Source organism: Dermacentor andersoni, chromosome 7, assembly GCF_023375885.2.
Source record: "Dermacentor andersoni chromosome 7, qqDerAnde1_hic_scaffold, whole genome shotgun sequence".
Classification (NCBI taxonomy): domain Eukaryota; kingdom Metazoa; phylum Arthropoda; class Arachnida; order Ixodida; family Ixodidae; genus Dermacentor; species Dermacentor andersoni.
The window spans coordinates 176,017,668-176,043,168 of record NC_092820.1 but is presented as its reverse complement, the minus strand read 5'-3'; the positions used below and the strand labels follow the sequence as shown (position 1 = coordinate 176,043,168).

Genomic DNA, 25,501 nt, shown 5'->3' with positions numbered 1-25,501 from the left:
TTGGAGAAGGAGGGCTCACACACTTGGAGGAGGAGGGCTCACGCACTTTGAATTCCCAGAACCCGAGTTGAGCGCGTCCCCGTAGCCAGGTGGTCACGCCTGACCCCAGCCGGTGCCCCTAAATTCCAGAGCTGCCTTTCTCCTGTAGTCGCCACGAGTGTCAGCAGACTAGATCGGCGGTGGCGGGTACAGTAACAATAGTTGGTCCGCCGATCGCGTTTAGCCATAACGGCGCCGAGGGGGTGTTGAAGGGGCTCCTCGAGGTCCCTCCTAAATGAGTCACCGCAGCAATTGTGGTAGGCTTCCATGGTTCTCTTCGGGGAAGCTCGCAACGCTCGCAACTGCAGCTGGCTGAGAAAACTTGCATGTTGCCACCTCGGCAGGCCATTCCTAACAGTACGTAACTGGAGTCACGGAACGCAGCACTTGATATGGGCCTGTGTACCGAGACAGGAGTTTTTCTGGCACGCCAACGTGAGGAGTCGGGGACCATAGGTGTACCAGAGATCCAGGCGAAGAGTGGACGTCTCTGTATTGGCGATCGTACAAACGTCGTTGCTTCTCTTGGGAGGCCAAGAGGCGAGCGTGCGCAATTTCGCGTGCTTGGGCTGCCCAGGTGATGGCGTCAAGTGCATACTCGCTGCTCTTTGCTGCGGCGGATGGAAGGGATACATGCAGTGGCAATATGGGTTCTCGGCCCAACAGCAGAAAGAACGGGGAATAACCGGCAGTGTCGTGACGCGAAGAATGATATGCAAAAGTGACATAGGGTAGGGCAAGGTCCCAATCAGTATGGTCGGATGAGACGTACTTTGCCAGTATGTCTGTTAGGGTGCGATTCAGGCGCCCCGTGAGACCATTAGTCTGTGGACGGTAAGACGTAGTCAGCTTGTGCTTGGTTGAGCAAGATTGGAGGATGTCGGCGGTGACTTTAGAAAGAAATGTCCGACAATGGTCTGTGAGCAGTTGGTGTGGAGCAGCATTCTGCAGAATCACGTCGCGTAAAATAAAATCGGCGACATCTATGTCGCAGTTTGTTGGAAGCGATCTAGTGATGGCGTAGCACGTGGCGTAATCTGTTGCCACAGCGACCCACTTGTTGCCAGACGTGGATAGAGGGAAAGGGCCAAGTAAGTCCAAGCCAACGCGAAAGAACGGCTCCAAAGGAAGTCGAACGGTTGAAGGCACCCGGCAGGGAGCGTCGATGGTGTTTTTCGGCGCTGGCCTTTCTCACATGCGACAACATACTTCCGGATGGAGCGGGCAAGGCCTGGCCAAAAGGAGCGTCGACTAATCCGGTCGTAGGTGCGGGAGACGCCAAGGTGACCTCCCGTTGGTAAATCGTGAAGTTCTTGGAGAACAGCTGACCGGAGGTGCTTAGGAATGACGAGGAGTAGGGCAGGACCGCCAAGGCGTACGTTGTGGCGGTTCATTTTACTGATTCTATTACTGACGCAGCGCAAATGTGCATCCCACAAACAAATGGTCTTTCGTGCAGAAGATGTGTCCCCTGGTGGAACGAAGGTTTCAGAGAAGTGCGAAAGGGGCAGAATAAGGCATGGGGCATACTTCGTCCATCGCCAAATGCGGGGAATCTAATTAAATTCAAGCGCATAAAATCACAAGCGAGGCGCACACGACGACAGGCAAAAAGAGAAAGCTGGGTGAGGTTTCTATCAGGTATCACTTCTTACGCACACAAGAAAAAGATTCGTGGTGGTGTAAGAGGCCTAAAGGGTCAGAGGATTCGACCATTTGCCTTGGTGAATGATAAAGGACATAGCCTAGAAGACCAGGCCGATGCTCTCGGGGAGCATTTCAAACCTGTGCCGTGATTATTCCAAGTCATGCCTAAAACACAAACAAATAGCAGAAAGTAAGACACTTGGTTGTAAATGTACACAGAACGAGCCATATAACGGTCCTTTCAGTATTGCCGATCTGAAAGCTGCCTTGATTCCATGCGAGAGCTCTGCACCGGGACGTGAAAGAATTATGTATGACACACTCTGAACGTATTGCACACTCTCTATAGTTAAGATGACCTTACTTCGTGCCTCGTTACCACAGGCCATTTCTCATTCCGTCTACGTGGACGACATTCAAATAGGCTTCAAAACCCGTAACCTGGCAGTGTACGAGAGACAAGTACAGCAGGGTTCGAACGAGGCGTCTAAGTGGGCAGACAAAAATGGATTTAAAGTCAACTTCCACAATAAGTTCTTGTGTTCTTTTTACAAGAAAGAGAGGCCTGGTTCAAGATCCTTGCGTGGAAATGTGTGGAGACAATCACCTGTCAACAAAGAACACACATTTCTAGATATAATACTTCACTCTAATTCCACACATAAAATATCTCGAAGCGAAATGTATAAAAACAATTAACTTACTGAAAATACTATCTCATACAACATGGGGTAGCGACAGGAGGTGTTTAATAAATCTTTACAAGAGCCTCATTTGATCACGATTAGATTATGTTGCTATAATATACAACTCTGCCGCCCCGAGCGCGCTAGAGATGCTGAATCCCGTTCACCATCTGGGTATCCGCCTGGCCATAGGCGCCTTCAGAACAAGCCCCATTGAAAGCTTATATGTAGGATCGAATGAGTGGTCACTCCATCAGCAGAAATCATACATTTGCGTCACATATTTAATCCAAGTGCACTCTAATCTTGAACATCCGTGTTCTAAAACCGTTAACGATTCGACGTGCACTGTAATTTTCGATAACCGACCTTCACCGAGACAGCCTTTTTCACTGTCTGCGAGGGAGCCTACCGTGGAAATGGATTAACCCCTCTTCGAACATCGCTTGATGCCTCCAGCCAACCAGCTACCGCCTTGGAGTGGCAGGCGATAGCATGTGATATATCTTTTGTAAGAGTTACAAAATACGCACCAGAGCTAGAAATTCGCATGCATATCCATGAACTCCAATTAAAGTACTCTTGTTCTGAATTCTACACCGATGCATCAAAGTCTCATGTTGGCGGGTCTTACGCGGCTGTTGGTCCCTCCTTCCCTGAATCAGGTGTATTGAACCCCCATACAAGTATCTTTACCGCATAAGCCTATGGAATACTGTCTGCGGTTAAACACGTAAATAAATTAAAACTAGAGAAAGCAATAATATTCACTGACTCGTAAAGTTTCGTATAAGCAATAATGTCCTTAAGAAAACACAAGAATTCTGTTTTTATTTAGCTTTACTCACACTTGTGCAATATTTATTCATCTCGTAGACACGTGACAGTATGCTGGGTTCCTGGCCATAGATGCATCGAGGGTAATATGCCAGCAGACCAAATGGCCACATCAATGTTCTTCAAGGGCTCTGTTAAGGCAGTAGTGCTTCTTGGAAATTTTCTGCCTCTGACAACTTTCAGTATATCGTCATTCTTTCACAATATATCTATCGTGTCCTTGGCGTTCTTCATAGTGATTGACATAACTTTATTACATGTAGCTTTTATGCACTTTACAGCGACCGTCTTCTAGGCACCTTTACAGCCCCGTCACATCCATTGCTCGTAATTCATCGCTTTACTTCGAACTCATTACCACTGGCCTGGCGCTCTTTGGTCATACTCGGCCCTTGCGCCACAAAACACTATATTCATCATCATCATCATGCCTAATCGCTGTGAATTACGGCATTTGTAACGCAATATTTTGTTGAACATGATCAGTTTGTAAAGTCACAAAGCTGCTTAGCCATTAGGAAGAAGTTTAGGCAGATCCATATATTAACCATGCATTAGGGTGGCTGCCATAATTTCCACACAGGCTGAACCACCATGCTTGAAGGTCTGGTAGACACTAGCGCCAGCGTTTCCCTCTGGTAGTTATTGTAGGAAACTCCGCGCTGAAACCGTCGATTCTTTACTGAATTCATCGACCCTCTTCGGCGGGTTCCGCACAAGACCGGCAAACAGCTGCTTCTTTACGCCGCGCATGAGGTGGCTGAGCTTTCTTTGCCTCGGGCATATCGGGGTCTGCACGACGAGAAAGACGAGCCATGTCCTCAGCGAACATGGCAACAGTTTCATTCGGTTTTTGAATCCGTGATTCGAGAAGACGCTGCGCACATGGTCCCGCGTTTCGGTGCTCCCGAACGTATGGAGGAACTGGCGGCGGAACTCATCCCAGCTTGGCCAGATTCCTTCGCGATTTACGAACCACGCGCGGGCTTCATTTTCAAGAGAGAAATACACATAGGATAGCTTCTGTACAGCATGCCACTCATAGTTGGATACGTGCTCGTATTCCTAGAGCCAGTCTTCTGCATCCTCGTTGGCATTGCCGTGGAAGCTCACGGGAGATCGAGGAGTCAAAAGCGTCACCTTTGCAGGGCCTGGGTCTGCCATGGCTTGGGCACTCGGAGTAACAGGCAGACTTCCTGGTAGGGGACCAAATTCTGGGCCTAGTAGCCTAGTAGGCGACGGCTGGCGTGGTGAACGGGTGTTTCGACACGCGGAAAACGTCCTGGGCTTGATGTGCGGCTGTTGACAGGCGTCCCTAACATTTACCCAGCGCCTCCACCAGTGTCACGATTCACAAGCAGCGGGAACTGATAAAAAAGTCAGGACACTTTAATTGCAGGCCAACTGAAAACCGATCGCGCAGGGACCTCTTCTTCTCTTCCGCAATGCGCGAGATCTTCGTCTTCCTCCACGTGCCGCGTACTGGATGTGGCAATATATACAGACTCCCTAAACGTCATGAAGGCCTTGATGTCATTCTGTAAGCACAAAAATCTAGTATTCAATGAACTCTATTCCATCCTGTGTAAAGCTTCTATATCTAACCAGCGTGTCATTATATGCTGGGGGCCTGGCCATAGGAACATTGAGGGTGATCTTCTGGCGTACGAGATGGCCATGTCAATTGCATCGGAAGCTATTAAACCTACTACTGCTGTCCCTGCCACAGATATGCCTTTCTTACGAAGGAAACTGCGAAAGCACTGGCAACGCTTGTGGGATGCGGAAACAAATAATAAGCTGCTCGTGATAAAGCCACAGATAGGTTTCTGGCTCTCCGCAACAAAGTCACGCCGAACAGATGTCCTATTCTGTCATCTCGGGATAGGACACACCTATGGTACCCATAATTTTTTACTGACTGGAAATGAGCCTCCAACCTGTGGTAGATGTGGTGAAAGGCTGACCGTCCTCAACATCCTCCTGGAGTGTTGGGAAGCCGAAGCTGTGAGAAAGAAGCATTTTCCTCTTGTATGTCGCCAGCACACCCCTGTACATCCTGCAATGTTTCTTGGTGCAGAACCGTCCTTTGACACCAAAGCAGTTCTAGGCTTTTTGAATGATGTCGAATTGCATGTTTTGAGCCCCATAAATTCATAGCACATCCTCTTTCCAGAGGATGCCGCTGTGATAGCAGTTCTGTATAGCACATGCATCCAGGCCCTTGCATCTCAAGGGCGCTGTTAAGGCACTAGTGCTTCTCTCAAATATTTACCTATGACGCATTTTACTATGTCATCATTATTTCACAATGTATCTTTCGTGTTCATTGTACAGCTCATTAAGCATCGGCATCATTTTGTCTCACCTAGATTTTATGCACTTTACAGCGTGTTTTAGGTCCCTTTACAGCCACGTAACGTCTACCTCTCGCTATTCATAGTTCCACAACGAACTCATTAACACGGGCCTGGCGCTCTTTGGCCACATTTGGCCCTTGCGCCACAAAACATCATATTCATCATCATTTGTCGCAGTTCTTGCAGTTCACGACAGAGCACGTCTTCCCTGTGCTCTTCCACATTTTCAATCAATCAGACTAAGCGATTCCCGGCTTCCCAGTGGAACGTTGCTGGACATATCCACTATACCCCTCGTGTGCCGACTGAAATGATGTTCTCGGCATCGGCTGCCCGCTTTCCTAACACAAAACAGAGCAAACCGACATCACACTGCAAATCGTCAGAGGCAGCGGGGAACTCGGTGCATCCGCCGCCATGCTATGGTGGCTAGAACGGCCATTCTGCAGTTGTGGTGGCGCTAGCACAGTGTGATGATGATTTATTGATATCTCCTTTGAAATGGGGCGACGGAAAATAGCCTGCTTTTTTAATCAGGAATGCTCTCTATCATGAAATTAATTCTATCATTTTATTGCGATAGCAATTATGTAGACAAACAGTGACAACCAAACACACAGTGATGTGCTCGGTTCTTCTATTGCCGATGACCTTACACCGGTCCAGCGGTCTCAGCCTTCTTAAAATGATTTCGTTCTTATTTCGATGTAGGGCTATTCTTCCTAGGCCGGACGTCAACTGTTACAGATCGCATCGACACTGGCTCGCAACCGCCATTGCGGCAACGTCCGTATCGTGTATCTCCTCCAGAACATCGCATAATCAGCGAACAAGTTGAAGACATGCTTCGCCGCGAGGTTTTAGAATTGTAGTTCTGTGCGGTTTTGTGTGGACTACCGCCTCAACAAGATCACTCGCAAGGACGTCTACCCTCTCCCGCGCCTAGACGATGCGATTGACAGTCTACAAGGCGCAGAATTATTTTCATCTCTAGATGTGCGCTCAGGGTATTGGCAAGTACCCATCGCAGACCCCGATCGGCTGAAGACAGCTTTTGTCACACCCGACGGCTTATACGAATTTAACGTAATGCCTTTTGGACTTTATAATGCGCCCGGAACTTTTGATCGCATGACGGACACAGTTCTGCGCGGCCTGAAGTGGCACACGTGCTTGTGCTATCTTGACGACGTTGTTGTTTAAGAGCATTAGCTCTTATTCATCACGTTTCTCGATTTCTTGGGGTCTGCTACCACCTCCCTTCGGCGTGAAATTTTCACTCCGAGGAATTCAAGATAGCGGCCCCCACAATAAATCGATATAGCAGCCCAATTGGTGATTGATTGGAGACGTCACTGTTATATCCAAGATGGCCGCCAATTCATGACGTCACCGATAAATCCAAGATGGCGGCCCCCATAGTAAATCAATAGCAACCCAATCGGTGACGTCACGTGACTTTGACGTCGTAATTCAAGATGGTGGCAAAATTTTGGTGCTAATGATGACGTCGTAATCCAATATGGCGGATAGAAGTGGATCCACGTGATTATGATGTCAGATTCAAAGATGGCGGCATAGTTTAGGAATCTCAAATTCTAAATAGCGGCCAAATTCGGGTGCCAGTGATGACGTAATTTTCCAATATGGCGGCTAAAAGTAAAACCACGTGATTATGACGTCATAATAAAGAATGGCGGCATAGTTTCGTAATCTGACATTGAAGATGGCGGTCAAATTCGGATGCCAATGCTGACGCAACGGTCCAATATGGCGGACAGAGGTGGAACCACGTAATTATGACGTCATGGGACGACATGGCGCCATAGTTTCGGTTTCCCAAATCTAATATGGCGGCTCTCGGTGCGCTCTCATGGCCGAGGTGGCAGCCACTAAAATGCGTTGTGCTGCTGACTAACATTTTTTGGTGCTGTCTTTACCACGCACATTCAACGGCTATGGTCTGTTTTAACGTGCTTAACAAACGCAGGGGTAAACTAAACCAAAAGAATGGTGCCGATTTGCTGCTCAGCAGCTAACAATTCTATTTTACGTCGTACCCAAGCATGGAATTCTACCCGACCCAGCCAAACCTCGGGCCGTCGCCGAAGTCCCTCAGCCAACGTCCGTCAAATAATTGCGCAGTTTCATAAACCTCTGCTCTTACTTCAGACGCTTCATTCGCAATTTCGTCACCATCATATCGCCCCTGATGAAGTTACTTAGAAGTAACGGGTCGCTCACTTCGTGGTCGTCCGAGTGCAACGAGCCCTTCGCAAAGCTCCGTCGTTTGCTAATGTCTGCGCCAATTTTGCGCCAATTTTGCGCCATTACGACCCGAGAGCCCCTACCGAGGTGCACACAGATGCTAGTGGTGTTGGCCTCGGCATTGTTCTTGTTCAGCGCAAACAAAGGTTTCCTGAATATGTCGTGGCTTATGCAAGTTGTACATTTACGAAAGCTGAGACAAATTACACTGCGACAGAAAAAGGATGCCTGGCCATCATCTGGGCTCTTACTAAGTTCTGGCCTTATCTCTATGGCCGTCCATTTGATGTAATCATGGACTACCATGCAGTATGTTGGTTGTCGTCCGTAAAAGATCCCTCAAGCCATCTTGCCCGATGGCACTCCGCCTGCAGGACTTCGATATCCGCGTGCCGTTTCGCAGCGGACGTCAGCATTCTGACGCCGACTCCTCGCGCTATCCCTTGCCTGACGACAATGCCTGCTGCTCACTATCTCCTGTTGGCCGTTTCTTCGATCGACTATACCGCCATCGCTCCTGAGCAGCGCAAGGACAATTGGATTGCCTCCCTTATAGACTTGCTTTCTGTTTCATCAGAACAACCAACCACTCGCACGTTGCGTCGTCAAGCTCCCGATTTCGCCATTCGCGAAAACTTGCTTTACCAACGCAATTATAACTCCGACGGCTGACAATGATTGCTAGTAGTATACCTCGCAGTCTGCGTTTCAAAATGTGCGCAGCTTTCCACGCTGATCCACAGTGGGCACACTCGGGAGTTTTCAAAACTTATCAACGTCTTCGACAGCTGTACTACTGGCGAGGGATGTACAGTCAATCAAAAATACGCGGCCCACAGCTCCGGGCGACGTTTTTACAATTGCTAGTAGGTACAGCGGGACGTTTCTCGCGGCGCTCGGCGTTCCTGCACAGGCGCGAATAAGAGCCGGAAAATTTGGAGGCCTTTGCTCCTCGAATATGTGACTGCCTAGTGTTATGATTGGGGGTTCAATCCCATCACTCGTGATCCGTTGTCAAGATTGGAGTCGGGCATGAATTAGAAGGTAGCTGGCCCATGCCGTCGTCCAACTTATCCACGCTGAGGATGTTGATGAAGGGAAGGACTGCTTCTCATCGACAACGAGGAATATGGGTTTATTTACAGTATTTATATCAGTCTAACATGAGTGTTTGAGAAAGTACATCAGTCTAACGTGACTGCTTGAGAGAGAGTGTCCTGAGCAGCCGCACAACAGCGATTTTTAAACACTCGGTCCTCCCCCGATACCCAGGTGGCGGAAACGGCCGTCCAAGCACCGTAGGCGAGTTGACCAGGCACCGTAGGGGAGACGAAGCACCGTAGGGGAGTTGACGAGGCACCATAGGGGAGACGACCCGGCACCGTAGGGGCATTTATTCCCCGAACTGCAGTGCGCCCGCCGGCCGCCCATTGTCTGGCGTCTTGGTCGGTGCCTGCGAAGGGGTGTCAGTAGACGTTCCCGCGGCGCAGTAACAATAGTTCGTCCGCCGAGCCCGTTTAGTTACAATGGCGACTTCGTCAAACTCGGCTCCAGCGATGGAGAGTCGAGGACGCACGTATTGTTCACACACAGTCGACTTAGTCACGCCGTGGCTAAAGGTGTGGGGCGACGCTCCCGGAATATTGCCTCCACAGTCGCAACTGGTTGGCAAAACTTGCACTGCAGCTGGCCGTTCTTAACACTAGGCACTGCAGAAGAGGTTTCTTAGCGCGTGTTGTATGCATTTGCCCCCTATACATGCCGGCATTGCGGAGTGCGGTCGAGTTTCTTTACGCTCCGCCGCTGGCCGCGCGTGCAGTGAGGTAGTGGGCACGGACGCCCCAATTGGTGATCGCTGTGTCTGAAGGGACAAGGTTCTGTCTGTCGTTGTATAAGTCGCGGGTCGCTTTTTTTGTCACGACGATAGATTGCGTTTTTTACAAGCAGTGCTCCAGGAGGGCGCATGTAACCGGCAAACGGAGGCCTCAGGAGAGCACCTGAGGTTATAAAAAAGCAGGCGTCACAGGATCTCCAGGTTGCCGCTTTGGTGTCCAGGAGGCGCCGCCAATAATGCGAAATAGTGACACGTTGTTTCAATTAGTAAAAAACACGACTGAATAAATATACTTCCAGCCGCCAACTTGTGACGCTAAGTTCAGAACTACAGTGCCCCGCGACTTCTGCCGGCACGCCTACACTCTTAAGAGGAAGCTTTAGCTCGGGTGCTCCTATCTAAATACATGTAAAAGGAGAATTCGTTTTTCTCGGCAACCACTGCACCAAATTTGACGGGGTTTGCTGCATTTAAAAGAAAAACTTAAAATCTAGTGACTGTTGGTTCCGAATTTTCGATTTAGGTTGTAATATTTTAATAAAAAATTGGCGAAAATCGCAAATTTTCAGAAAACGAAACTATCAAGTTTACAACTCCGTAACCCAGCAAGAAAAAATGATATCGCAATTCTGTGAATTGTATCTGATAGCACATCTAAAGCGGACAAAAGTGGTATGTTACACATGAACCTCAAAAAATATGTCAATGTGTTATTACAACTTTTGCAAAACCCTCGTAACTAACGTAACAAATTCACGCAACATGTAAAATGACATATCAAATTTGTCCGCTTTGAATGGTCTAATGGATGCCGTTTACAGAATCGCGATATCTGTTTTTGATGCAGAGCTATTAGTTTGTAAACATTGTGCTTCTATTTTTTTCGAACTTCTGAATTTTTGAAAATCTTTTTAACAAAATTCAAGCCCTAAATCAAAATTCCGCTTCCAACAGTCACTAGAATTTAACTTTCTCTCTCAAATGCAACAAATTTCATTAAAATCGGTCCAGGGGTTATCTCAGAAAGACGTTTTTGCGTTTTTACATGTATTTGAATAGGCGGCGTCGGAGTTGGGCCCGAGCTAAAGCTTCCTCTTAAGCACAATTACACCCTTTTGCCACACAACAATAATCGTGATCTGTCTTGTCCGCATTCTTTTTCTTTAACGCGGCGAGCCCTGTACTTTCCAGTAACGAACGGCATGCGCGTTATCAGCACGACATAGCATTCCCGACAGGAAAGTAGCGTGCACGGCGTTTTCAAGAAAGGAAACGCAAGCAAGGCAGATGACGATCATTGTGTGGCAAATATACACCCCAAAGGATGCAACTGTTTTTAGAGTTTACACTCTTCATTCTTAAAAGGGTTGCACCCTTTAGGGTGTACATTTGTCTCACAACAATAATCGTCATCTGCCTTGCTTGCGTTTCCTTTCTTGAAAACGCTGCGCTCGTTACTTTCCTGTCGGGAATGCTCTGTCATGCTGATAACGCGCATGCCATTCCTAACTTGGAAGTACCGGGCTCGCAGCCTGGAAGAAAGGAAATGCCGGCAAGACAGGTGACGATTATTCTTCTGGGGCAAATATACACCGTGCAACTGTTTTTAGAGTGTAAACTCTAAAACAAAGGTAAAACAAAGGTGATCGTTGTGTGGCAGATGTACACCCTTTGGGGTGTACATCTGCCACACAACGATTAGGCGCTCTGTCCCGTCTCCTTCCTTGTTTCTTGTGTGTGTTCGCGCCTAGTACCCAAGATAATCGTTATCTGCCTTGCTTGCGTTTCCTTTCTTGAAAACGCCGCGCCCGCTACTTTCCGGTCGGGAATGCTGTGTCATGCTAATAACGCGCATGCCGTTCGTTACTGGGAAGTACCGTGCTCGCAGCGTTAAAGAAAGGAAATGCGGGCAAGACAGATGACGTTTATCGTTGTGTGGCAAGATACGACCCACAGGGTGTAATTTTGTTTGAGCGTACTAGCAATTGTAAATACGCTTCCGGGCGCAGGAGCGGTTGCGGGGCCACACCGCGGCGCTGCTATCACCATCGGGCTCATCGGGCGCCTGCTTTGAGGGTGCATTGAGTGACGCCAATCTTCGCCCTCACTCTCGTGCGGCCAAGTCACGCGATTGATAAATTTCAAGTGCAGCGTTCGGCTGTTTCGCAGCTGACGATCAGTTGGAAAGAGGGTTCGTTAGTGCGCGCTTGCCTTCCTCCCCGCGCCAGCTAGCGTTCGGCCGTTCAACTGAGCGCACGGAACGTATGCCTGGCAGTGCCCGATTTGGTTTCACGTTTACGTGCACCTCGCGCCCGTGTGTGCCGCGCTTCCGTGCTTGGCGTTTGAACGAACGGCGCACGTGCATGCAGGCTCTCAACGAAAGACGCCGTGGCAAGGCATTGGCGCATAGAAGCAGCAAGCAAAGAGCCACCACATTGTTGGTGTCAACGCCCGTCTTGACTAATGTTCCATTCTCGTTTAAGGCGAAAACGTTACTGTGCTCACTAGTCGTTACTAGGCGTTACTAGGCGATATGCCAGCGCCGGCGCGGGCATCGAGGCACCCTAAACGAAGCAAAATGGAAGCGCTCTCCTGTGCACTGACCATCAACTGCGAAACAGTCGAACACCGCACTTGAAATTTATCAAGTGCGTGACTTGGCCGCACGAGAGTCAGGGCGAAGATTGGCGTCGCTCAATGCACTCTCAAAGCAGGCATTCCATGGAGATAGCCCGTGGTGTGGTCCCGCAGCCGCTCCTGCGCCCGGAGCCGTGGACCGAGTATTTTTGATTGCGACTGTACAGCTACGTTCAGAAGTTCGCTCGCTCTTGCCCCGATTGTCAGCGCCAGAAATCTTCACCCCGCCTCGCGCCAGCCGTTCTGCAACAATTATCTTGCCCTACCCGGCCGTTCGGGCGCGTCGGCATCGATTTGTATGGCTCCTTCCCCTGACATCGGCTGGAAACCACTGGGCCATTGTGGCAGTCGACCACCTCACGCGATACACCAAAACTACCACCCTCCCGGCAGCTGCAGCGCGCGATGTTGCCTCCTTCCTGCTGCGTCGATTCATCCTGCGCCATGGGCCGCCTCAGGGACTGCTCAATGATCGCGGACGTGTCTTCCTGTCGGAAGTAGTTGAAGCCATTTTTAAAGAGCGCCACGTTGTTCATCGCACAACTACGGCGTACCATCCTCAAACCAATGGCCTTACAAAACGCTTCAACGGTACGCTCGGCGACATGTTCGCCATGTACGGCGCCTCCGACCAGACAAATTGGGACGCCATTCTGCCCTTCGTAGCCTATGCGTAAAACACGGCTACTCAGAGCACCACCTGCTTTTCACCTGTTTTCTTACTGTATTTTCGGTACCCGTCGCACACGTACCGTCGACATAATTCTACCATACCGGCCGGGTGCGCCTGAATGTGCGCCCATTTCTGCCACGGCAAGACATGCTGAAGAGTGCCGTGATCTCGCGATCTCGCACGGGCCTTTACCTCCAATGACCAAGAGCGCCAGAAGAGCACTCGTGGTGACACCACTTCTGCGCCCACCTTCCTTCCTGGAGCGCTTGTCTGGCTCTCGGTTCCTTCCGCTGCACCTGGTCTCTCTTCAAAACTACTGCCCAAGTACGAAGGGCCCTACCGTGTCGTCGAACGCGCATCCCCCGTCAACTGCGTGATCAAACCCGTTGAACCATCTTGGTACATGCGCTGTCGTGGACGAAACATTGTCACCGTCGAGCGCCTCAAGCAGTGCTATGGTCCATTCATAGTAAGGAGCTGTTAGGTCGCCGGACGGCTCCGTTTTCGCTCCAACGCTGTACTGGGCCATCCGCTCCAGCGCTTGTCTCGGGGAACGCTGCCCGTGCAATCCGTGCCCTGCCCTAACGGTCGGCCCAAAACGCTGGTGATTAACAAACACCTTTAATATATATATATATATATATATATATATATATATATATATTTATGTGTGTGTGTGTGTGTGTGTGTGTGTGTGTGTGTGTGTGTGTGTGTGTGTGTGTGTGCGCGTGTGCGCGTGTGTGCGTGTGTGCGCGCGCGCGCGCGTCCGTCAGTTGCACTGCGTCTCTCGATGAGGCAGGACCTTTGTCGATTGAGCTGCAGAACAACACTTTGCAATGCGGTGAACACGGTTTAAATCATGGATCCGGGACCTTAAAGAGGTGCGACGTAAATCTAACGCATTTCTCTCGCATTGTGCCGCTAGATCGTCACTGAATGTGTTCGTGCGTGTTTTGGCCCAGCAACTTGCCTCGCCTCCACCATGTATGCCCTTTTCGTCCTCGCAGCGGTGTGCTCGCCCAAATGCCATCACGAGCACGGTTACTGCGCGCGGCCGAACGAGTGCCGATGCCGGGTCGGTTGGATGGGCGAGAACTGCAGCCAGTGCTGTCCGTACCCGGGTTGCCGCCACGGCTCGTGCAACAAGCCCTGGGAATGCACCTGCGAGCCAGGCTGGGGCGGAATGCTGTGTGACAAGCCTCTTCCAGCCGCGTGCGAGGCGACCGACCCGCCACCATGCGCCGAGGGTAGCACGTGCATCGACATGCCAGACGGCGGCTTCAAGTGCGCCTGTCCAGAGGGCGCGCAGGCGTCAAATTGCACTGCCGCCACCTCGGATCGGCGTGTCACGATGCTACGGTAGCGCCACCACAAGGCGGCGGTGATGTTGTGAAGCGTGTGTGCCTTATTATTTATTGTTTGGGGGGAAATAGATTGTAAATACAGCGGCGTCGATGTCTGACACTTGCTTTACTGATCTGTCCGATCAGTTAAGCAGCCAGTCATAGACGCAAAAATTCTCAGTCGACCAATATTTCATCAGTCGCACGAACACACAGCCTGCTTGTTCCATCTGCGAAGTTGCTTTTCGGCTGTCCGACCAACTTATCAAACAATCAATCTATCCACCTGTCATCAGCCCATCAACCATTCAGTTACGTTTGTCATTGATACTGCGCAAATCTCCGGCACTATAGGTGGCAGAAATACACTTCACTGCGTTTTTGCCGCTTTGTGTGCTCCAGCCACTCCTACAACAAACGCCCACCGTGATCGTTAGTTCATTAGACAGTCATTCTATAAACCAGTGTATTATCTTAGCCGATCAAACGTCGATGCACTCATTTAGTGAGCGTGCCGATAATTTAACCGGAAGATCAACGTGTGAACATCGCAAAGCCGATAAAGATAACATGCGCTTTGGTTGTTAATCTAACTAGGGGTCACTGCGTCGATCTATTGATTAGTAACCCATGCGAGAACGTCGTTCTCAGCCACATTATGTAAATTCCTCAATAGGTTAAGGGCTCATTCACACCGGCGACTGACAGTGGTCGCGCGACCAAGTTGGTCGCAAAGCGACCAGTCGCAAATGGTCGCAAACGGTCGCCTTTCTTGAAAAGCGACCATTTTGGGCCAGTCGCTCTCTGCGCGATTTTTCAGTCGCGCGACCGTGGTCGCAAAACTGATAAACCAATCAGCGGCGCACCGGAAGTGATCTTTCGTGTGTCTACATCCGGCCTCCTCCGGCGTCGCGTTCAAATTCCGCGTAGATTCCGAGAGTTCTCGCTGAGAACGATAATCTCCGGGATTGCGACTTGCGGGTCGCGCTCAGCCGGGCTTGCCGGTGTGAACATCAGTCGCCTTCGGTCGCTTTTTGATTGCGAGTCGCAAGGGGTCGCGCGACCTCCTCAAGTCGCCGGTGTGAATGTGCCCTAACTCTGCATTCATTCTACTAAACCTACCATACGATCAAACGACCTCGATCTGCATATAAATGTTCAATCTGTCAAAAGAACGGTCTAATCAAAAACAGTGCATTACAATACTGCGCTTTTTAATATGCAATATGATGTGTCATCGATTACTGAAATTGAGTTAAGACACTTAGATACAGCCTTATCGGTCTTAGGTGCACGTTAAAAGGAATTGGATAATAAAGCAGTATTTTCAAAATAAATCTTGAATACCATTAACTCCAGCATGTTTCCATAAGTGTTTTTTTCCTGGAATGCTAAACTTAAGACCGAACTAATTAGTGAACATTATAGCTCCGAATCTTCATTTCACCATCGAATCATTTCGTGGCTCCAGGCAAATGAGGCCGTGTAGCTGGCGCTTTCATGCGGCAAACTGAGCTGTCATCCTCGCAGCTCAGTTTTAGTATTAATATCTTTCGCGAACGCGATACTGTTTGTTGAGCCATTTCCGTGACGTCATGCCGCCCTCGGACGCGTAACGTCTGACATACGAAGAAGACAATGCCACGTGGTAAAAAAAAAAGATTCACCTGAGTTTTATCTCGCCGCACTTTTTTGTAGCCTCAAGAGAGGAAAGAAATATTCGCGCCCAGTAAAACACTGCATGGCGTCAGCTTACTGGCTGCGCTCGAACCAGCGCACACGTGCCATCGCGCAACGCTTATCTGCCAGCAGCGGGAAGCAGAGCGCTGCCGTACCTCCACCAACCCTTGCCGATTGAGCTTCTAAAACTCTATCGTTGTATCAAATTTATTTAGCAATAAAGAAGGCAACGTAAAATATCGTAGGAACCCTCGACGCGCCTTGCAGGTTATGGGGGTGGCCTTGCGGAGTCTTCCTGTGCGCTACGGTACTAAGCTGTGTGCGACAACTTTGAAAAATAAACAACGATCGTTAATCTCTTATAGCACTCTTCTACGATAATTCTTCTAACAAGCATCATGAGATTCGCATGGAAAGGGCGAGCGACTCCAGTAACGCGTAAAACACGATTCACGTTAGATTAAGGAGGTAATGGAAAAAAGACGCGTGCGGGAAATGTGTCCTACTGCTTTGGTGAACATGATCACGACATAGTATATCCGTGCCAGAACGCCTTCCTTTGCAGCAGCAAGCGCGCGCCTGCATTCTTGGATATAAGCAGTGCGGCATACTACACAAGCACATCATGTAGAGGGACGCTAATTTCGCACCCACCACACATTCACTGCGGCATATCAGCCGCGTGGTGCAACCAGGCCAGCTTACGTGAGATACGCGTTAAAACGAAATGGAATAAAGAACGCGCAATCCATCCGTAAAAACGTTTCGTAAGCGCGATGAGTGCCAAACAAGCAAACATGCTGCGCGGGTGCTCGAACGGCCAAACGCTGTGTTGGCCTCGACACGCAGTTGAAGGAACGCAGTGGTCGAGGTTTTTTCTATCTTGATATATACAGTGGGCCGTCATTCATCATGGGTGGCGAGCGAGTGTTTAGAAGCACGGCATAACTTCATTGACATCTGTGTTCAAATTTCCCAAGCTATGTAGTACAGTGTGATCCACAGCGCGGCGATGTCGCCGAGCAAATTCTACGCTGTGACCTGCTTAACAACAATTGCTGCACCCTGAACTCGTGGAGGTAATTTGCGCTGCCCAGTTTCGCTGTTCCTTAAAGGCACGATGAATAAATCGAATATCGGAGGAGAGATTCTCTATCGCTGAAAACGAGGCGAGATATGCGGCTAAGCCACGATTAATTTCATGGACCGAGTCCCCGTCTTGTCACAGATTATGGCTCATTTGAGCGGCTAAACAAAAGGAATTGAGTTCCAAAGCAAACAAATACTCGTGGCGGAATCTCATCGTAGACCCTCTCCCAAAAAATAAACAAACGATAACGCTAAAATATAGCAAAATTGGCAACTGACGGGACGCTATTGGTGCTATTTCAGCACCGAATTAAAAAAATATACAAAGAGACATTAAGCATCGTATTTTTTAATAATGCTGGAGCCTTTTACTCTGAATGAGCATATGGAAATTTACAACAAAAAGTTTATTACCATTGGACTGGTATAACGTTTGTATTTAGCGTTCGTTTAATATGCAGGTTGTCTCCAGGGTTTCTAACACCACTTCCTTAGCGCTGTTCAATCAACTGTGATGTCATTGTGCACGCGCCTTATATTTCTTTCCGAAATCGAGACCGAAAGCACTTTACTGGAAATTGGGTTCATAAATCTGAACGGAATTGTGAAATTCTCGGCTGTCCTTAGCAATTAACAGTGACAGTTATATCTATAGGTTATGCTCTAAGAATAGAACAATTAATTATGAAATCTAACTCTTCTATCCCGATTTATTGATAAATCATTCTTATTGCAAAGCTGTTACAAACGACATTCACTTTATTGACCTAAGCACAGTGAGCTTGTCGACTAATCATGACAGTAGATGGAACATCTCAATCGGCTTTTACGCGAGCAAAAAGAAATGGAAAGGAACCTCCGCAATATATTTGTTATAGTAAGGATCCAAGTTGATGGCAAATGTACTTTAACAAAAAAAAACGTGAAGCCGCTTATTTATGCGCCTCTGAATTACAAAATGACTGGCATTAAAACATGTGGCAAACAAAAGAAAACCTGTTTGTGACATGCTTCTCAACTGCGCTGTTCATGTCGACCGCCGCCATGGCGAGCTACCCCTTCGAATAGGTGGGTTGGCGTAACGAAGCTTGCATCTCTGAGCTGTATGTATTTATTATTTATTACATTAAAGAAGCAGTTGCGAATTTCTCTCCGTGTGTTTCTTTGTTCATTCTCCCGCAGTACAGGGAGGAATGCATGACTCTTCTGGCACGTACTCCTCACTAAGCCACTGTCCACTTCGCGCTCAAATTACGCACATACCACGGTGCGTGCATTTTAATGTGTTTCGGCGCATTGTCTGCTTTAATTATCAGGAAGTACGCGTCGCCTATGGCGATGACAAGCAGAAAGTACACACAATTTACCGGAACTATACTCGCAGACCCCCGCAGGGGCATCTGCGTGAGCAGGCGTTTGGTGTGTTGCGACACCACGTATCCGAGCACTCGAGGCTTGGACCCTCCCGCGTCTAACCGTGCGCGGCTTAACCGTTTCCGGGGAAAAGGGAATCCTGGGGGTTGAGCCAATACCGGGTGTTTGGACCTTTACGGACCCTCAGTGGCGGCAACGCACCTCTTTGGCCTCCGCTTCACGTAGACGGCACCTCCGGACTGACCCACCCGGGGGAAATCGGTGGTTGCCTCTTGCTGTCCCCCTCTCCAATCTTCGTCTTTCTCTCTCACTTTCAATCTTTCCTGTCTTCTACTCACTTCATTTTACTCCTCATTTTCCAGGCAGCAAGGGTTAACCGTGTGTATCTACCCAGTCTTGGGTACATATATTAGGTTATAGCGGCGTTGTATAGCTGACGTCTGCAGGTATGTTCCTAACCTCGTAGCGTCTCCTTGTTGGGCTCGGTGTGGGTGGCTACCATCGCCGCTGAATATTCTAAGAATGTCATGGCAAATGCAATCCCCTCCCCCTTTCATATCGTCCTAACAAAAGAGGGCGCACCGAAGCAATTTTGATTTCACTCTAAAAAGCAACGTAGAAACATTCCCACGCTACCATGTGATGCACAGTGAAGGATCCATGCCAATGAGAACTATCTCCATTCCTAGTGGCGAAATGCCTCGTAGAAAAAATTGGAAAGCAATACAAAGCCTCAAAGATGTAAAGTGGGGACCTCCTCCTTGAATTCAAAACCAAAGATCAAGTAGAAAAGCTCGCTGATCTCGCCAGTGTCGTTGACATCAAAGTCAATCTCAGCACACCGTTCTCTAAACACAAGCAGGGGCGTGATGCCAGAAGATTTCTTTAACCTGAGCGTTGAGAACTCCTGGAAGGCTTCCAAGAACAAAATTCAATCAAGGTTCAAAGAATAACTATCTAAAGAAATGACGAACGAATTCCAACCAAACACGTTATACTTACCTTTGGTGCCAGCTAGTATTGTATACGTAGTATACTTGATGCAGGGTAAGTGAAGATCAACGTGAGACCGTATATCCCAAACCCGAGGCGGTGTTTCAAGTGCCAGAGGTTCGGACATGCATCGCAATCATGCAGAGGTAAATCGACATTTGCAAAATGTAGTGCCAATGATCATCAGTCGAACAAATATAATACTCCTCCACACTGTACAAACTGCAAAGGAGATCAGCGTATTCGCGATCTTGCCCTTACTGGAAGAAAGAAAAAGAGATGATTGCACTTATGGTGAAAGAGAAGATATCATTTTATGAAGCAAGAAAGAAGGTATCACACTTACCTCAGACAGCCTACGCCAGTCCGGTGCGGCAAGGGGTAGCGCCAGGGATCTCGGGGGTGTACAGGGACCACAGTCAGTGGCCCAGTAGTAACTCCATCCGCCCCCTTGGTGGCAGCAGCCAGTGATGCTCCATCCTCATCAAAGACGGGCCTGCAGACCCCGGTTTCGCAGGGCCCTAGGCTAAACCGAACTCCCAGGCCTCACATGCGCGTCTCAGCGCCTGGTTCTCGACCATCCAGCGCCTCGGAGAAGGCTATGGAGGTCGACGCAAGAACTCCGGCGTCATCGACGATAAAAGATCAGCGCTCTCTGGAGGGCACTAAGGAAGATAAGCTCTCAATAACAGCGCCAAGAAAGGGGCCGGTAACCTGAATGGTTACCGTTCTTCCAACAGTACAATGCCTTTAACACATGTCACCTACAATTGCTTAGTACATACACATAAATTAACATTCTCAATTCCGCCACTATGGCTTTTATCATACACTGGAATTGTAGAGGACTGATTCACAATGTAGGTGACATTAAAGACATAATAAATAAGTTTTCGCCAGTCGCATTTTGCCTACAGGAAACAAACTTAGACCCCAAACACAATCCATTCCTTAAGGGCTTCACCGTTGTCCTAAGGGACCACGAATGTTCCAGTCGCTTGTCAGGAGGAGTCGCTATAGTCGTGCAGGGCGGCACTCCTACACGAAATGTCCAATTGAATACATCTTTCGAGGCCGTAGCCGTCACTATTCTGTCTCACAATACCATTACCATTTGTTCACTTTATATTCCACCCCACACCCATTTTACTACTAAACACTCAGAAAATTTAACAGATTACTTACCGGAGCCATTTCGTTTAGTAGGAGATTTTTATGCTCATTGTACTCTTTTGGGCAGTGTCAAAACTGACCAAAGAGGGCAACTCGTCGAAGATTTTATTCTGTCAAATGACATCTGTCTTTTAAACTCAGGTGCACGACCTATTTTTCACCGACTTCCCGTACTTTTAGGTGCTTAGATTTAGCTTTTTGTTCGCCATCTCTTTTTAGTGATCTTAAATGAGAAGCTATCGACACGTCATATGGTAGCGATCACTTACCCGCAGTCATCAAACTGCTATCATCACCACAAATCTTACTAACTAGGCCACGCCAGTGGAGATTACAGCTCGCTGACTGGCCGGTTTTTATGGAAAATGCGAAAATGCGAAACACCCGCCGGGGTTGCTCAATGGCTACGGTGTTAGGCTGCTGAGCAGGAGGTCGCGGGATCGAATCCTGGCCACGGCGGCCGCATTTCGATGGGGGCGAAAACACCCGTGTACTTAGATATAGGTGCACGTTAAAGAACCCCAGGTGGTCGAAATTGCCGGAGTGCTCCACTACGGCGTGCCTCATAATCAGAAAGTGGTATTGGCACGTAAAACCCCATAGTTTAACTTTCTTTAAATGTGGAAGTTGTCTTTCCGCCAGAACTAAGCGTTAGCGAACTTAACAAAACATTCACTGAGGTTATAATCTCAGCTGCAGAAAAGGCAATACCCCAGTCATCTGATATTGTGCACAAGAAGCTAAATCCCTGGTGGACAAACGAGCGCACTGAAGCGAGAAAAGAACAAAATAAGGCCTGGCGAGTTCTACGGAGGTACACCACCTATAGCAACCTTTTAAATTTAAACAGGCCAAAGCCAAAATACGATTTATTCGAAGAAAGGCAGAAAGCTCGTCATGGCAAAAATACATATCTTCAATTAATAGTACAGTCACATCAAAACAAATGTGTGACCAGGTGAGGAAATTTAAAGGAGAGTACTCATCATACATAATAGCCCTATTTACATGTCAGGGCACACAAACAACACTGCAAGACTATGCCAACTTATTAGGTTAACACTTTTACAACATCTCCAGCTCAGCAAACTAATCAAATACGTTCTTAAAATATAGAGTCTGCGGAGAAACAGAAACTACCCACCACTGGGGCTTCAAACGAACTTTATAATAACCACCTCACAATTCACGAATTGAACAGGCTTTTTTCTGCCGGTAAAAAAAAAACGGCAGCAGGTCTTGACCGTGTCCACTACACAATGCTGGCACACCTATCTCAAGCATCGGTAGAGACACTTCTTAATTTTTTTAACAAGATATGGAAGTCTGGGGTAATGCCTACAGCTTGGGAAGACGCGGTAGTAGTACATTTTCTAAAATCTGGTAAACCCGCAACATCCCCTAGCAGCTACGGACCCATTGCACTAACAAGTTGTCTAGCCAAATCCTATGAGAGCATTATAAACATAGGACTCACATTCATCCTTGAAACAAGAAGCCTAATAGACAAGCATCAGTGCGGATACAAAAAGGGCTGCTCCAGTACTGACTATCTCGTGCGACTAGAACATGAAATACGTGAGGCGTTTCTACACAGACAACACTGTCTCGCGATTTTCTTTGATACAACGTGGCGATATGGAATTTTGAGAGACCTGGCTAACCTGGGAATTCACGGCAGAATGCCAGATTGCCTATGTAATTTCATGTCAAATAGAACATTTCAAGTACGTCTCGGCACAACACTTTCACGCACATTTACACAAGAAAATGGCGTTCCACAAGGTTGCATTCTGAGCACGACACTCTTCACAGTCAAAATGAACTCTACAGTAAGATCATCTCATCACCTATTATGCACTCAATATATGTAGACGGTTTGCAAGTGGGTTGCCGCGCCTCGAACTTACCCACCTGCGATACACAACTACAAATAACGATAAACAATCCTACTCAATGGGCTGACAAAAATGGTCTCCGGTTTTCAACACACAAAACTGTTACAGTTCTCTTTTCCCAGAAGCCAGGGTTACACTGCGGTCCAGTTCTCACACTGGATGGTACAACGCTGCCGGTAAAAGAAGACTACAAATTTTTTGGCGTAAATTTTGACACAACACTGAACTTCCTGACCCACACTAACACAATTAAAATTAAAACAAATCAAGCACCAAATATCCTCAAGGCTTTATCGCACAAGCAGTGGGGATTTGACCGAACATGTCTACTTCGAAAATATCGGTCCCTTGTATGTACTACGTATGTATCGGTCCATCCTCGACTACGGTAGTGTAGTTTATGGTGCAGCTAGGCAGTCCTACATTAAGCGACTTGATCCAGTTCATAATCTCGTCCTACGACTGGCGAGCGGTGCCTACCGAACATCGCCTGTCCAAAGTTTATACGTTGACTGCAATGAGCGTTCCTTACAGCACTGCAGAGCACTACTTACACTTTGCTATGTGCTGAGAATTCGGTCATCACCACAACATATATGCAACAACATCGTAACACAGTGCAAATCACGGGTACACTACAAAAATAAACCGAACATGATTCGGCCACTTATCTTACGACACGAAGAATACTGTCAGACTTATGATGTTCTTCATGAAGTCCTACAGGTTGCTGGAAGGCCACCAAGATTACCCTCGTGGTGCAATTTTACACCGCTATGTGACTGGACACTAACACATCTAAATAAAAAAGACATTCCACAAGAACATATAATACAAGAGTTCCGAGCTATTCAAGAAAAATATAAAAACTACGCGGTATTTTACACTGACGGCTCTAAAACACAAGAATACGTAGGTTCTGGGATGATAACGAAAAATTGGGAAAATAGCATTCAGATAAATAATTTTTCTTCAGTCTTTACCAACGAAGCTTATGCAATATGCATGGCAGTCAAGAAAATTACTACAGACAAGCAGAAGAATGCCATTATTTATGCCGATTCATTAAGTGCCCTGAGAGCTCTAAACTAAAACTCCGCGTATGAACCCCTACTTGGCGATCTCTTCAACATGGTACTTAATAAGAAATACGGAGGAAGCATACGATTCTGCGGGGTCCCAAACCACGTTTGGGATACCAGGGAATGAAGCAGTAGATTAAAGCGCATCCATGGCAGCACACAAAATTATAACTCACATAAGACTTCCATTCAAAGACAGTATCCGAGTGATTCGTAAGGCCCTAGCATCAAAATGGCCTCAAGAATGTAACTCGTGTATAAATAACAAATTACATATGATTAAACCCCTGTTTGGCGAGTGGAAATTATGCAGTCACCAAGAACGGTTCTATGAGGTGATGTTATGTCGACTTCGAATTGGACACACGCATCTAACGCAAAATTTTCGGTTTCGAAAAGAAAACCCACCAACTTGCGAGAAATGCCATGAATCGCTTAGAGTAAACCACATAATTGTGTCATGTCCATGTACTGAAACACAGAGGCGGAAACATTTCAACAATTTGTATCAATTTGTACCCTGCCTTAATATTGGGCGAAGAGTCACTAGTTTCTTTCACTGACTTGTTCGAGTTTTTAGATGAAGCTGGGTATTTACATCGACTTTAAGGTAACGCAGCTATTGCTGTCTTAACATTGGATCTTGTACTGTCCTGTGACTGGCGCAGCATGGTCTTAGTCGCTTTTGCGCCATTAAACTCGAATTAACTAACTATACTCGCAGGTAACTTAATTTCTGTGGCTGTGAAGGGAAAGCTACGGGTACGAGGCCGCTGCACACACATTACAGCGCCAAGTAGTCCGGCAACATTTGACAGTGCTTTTGGCTGCTCGGAGACGCAGCTTCCACGCGCGACGGTTTCGCTTTTCCCCAGACGCGTACGGGAGACAGAGTAAAACATCTTTATTATTAATATTTGAATGGAGAGAGGAGCGTGGGAGGAACCCTCAGTCCAGGGTCCCTAAGATGATTTCGGCGATGTTTCGAGCCCGTTGTATCATAGCTCGGAGGCCATCGCGGAGGGTATTGTCCCACAGCTCTTTGTTGCGTAAAGGGGCAAAGGAGAGTTGGCAAGGGAGGAAATAGGTTTGCAGTGCACTCAATCGTGACGTAGAAGATTGTGGGCGAGCTTCCACAGCCCGGAAAATGGTCTGCGTGACAGTGCGGGTAGAATTTATTGAGAAAGACAAAATTTGGAAAAGTTGCGGTTTGTACTGGTGTAATGCCACTGCTTCCTCTTGCGAGAAGGACGGCGTTGGTGCGCCGTGGGTGCACGACGAATGTGTGTATAATGACGGAGGACGTCTTTGTAACGGAGCAACCTCGACCCTGAACTAGTCGCCCTACCACGCCGAGCCGCCCGAAGGGCGATTTCTCGGGCAACCGCATGTGCGCGATCGTTACCCGGCAGCGAGGTGTGACCACGGGTCCAGAGTATAAGTGGATGCGGGGAGGCGTGGCTGGTGTATTTTGCGGGATCTGTTTGAGAATTTGGTGAGCCGTTGTCGGTACACCATAGGAACGCCCGGCATGCCTGTTGCAAGTCCGTCAATATATACACTTCCTCAGGAACACGGTTGGCGTATCGAATCGCAAGAGCAACGCCGAGAATTTCTCTGTCAGCGGCATTTGTTCTGCGCATTGCAGCAGAGTCCCTCAGAGATTCGGTGCCATCCAAAACTACTGAGTTGTAGCCCTCTGGAGCGCGTGATGTGTCCCTGTATAAAGTATGTGTTTCCGGGATGTTTGCAAGCAAGCGGCCAAGGTATCGTACACGGGCTTAGCGCTGTCCTTTGTCATGCTCGGGTGCATGTTACGAGGCAATGGATGAACACCTAGTTCTTGGTGGGTCGCGGACGACAACTTCGTTGGACGGATTTCAGTCTC

The 25,501-nt window shown here is 48.1% G+C and overlaps 1 protein-coding gene across 1 annotated transcript in view; it reads left to right on the top strand.

Annotated features, from left to right (window-relative positions):
• LOC126533285 (uncharacterized) overlaps positions 1 to 18,242 on the top strand; it is a 109,042-nt gene extending 90,800 nt beyond the window's left edge. The window contains exon 7 of the mRNA XM_050180545.3: positions 13,989 to 18,242. Coding sequence (XP_050036502.1) covers positions 13,989 to 14,344 — 356 coding nt within the window. The 3' untranslated portion in view covers positions 14,345 to 18,242. The remainder of the gene's footprint in view (positions 1 to 13,988) is intronic.
• The last annotated feature ends 7,259 nt before the right edge of the window (positions 18,243 to 25,501 follow it).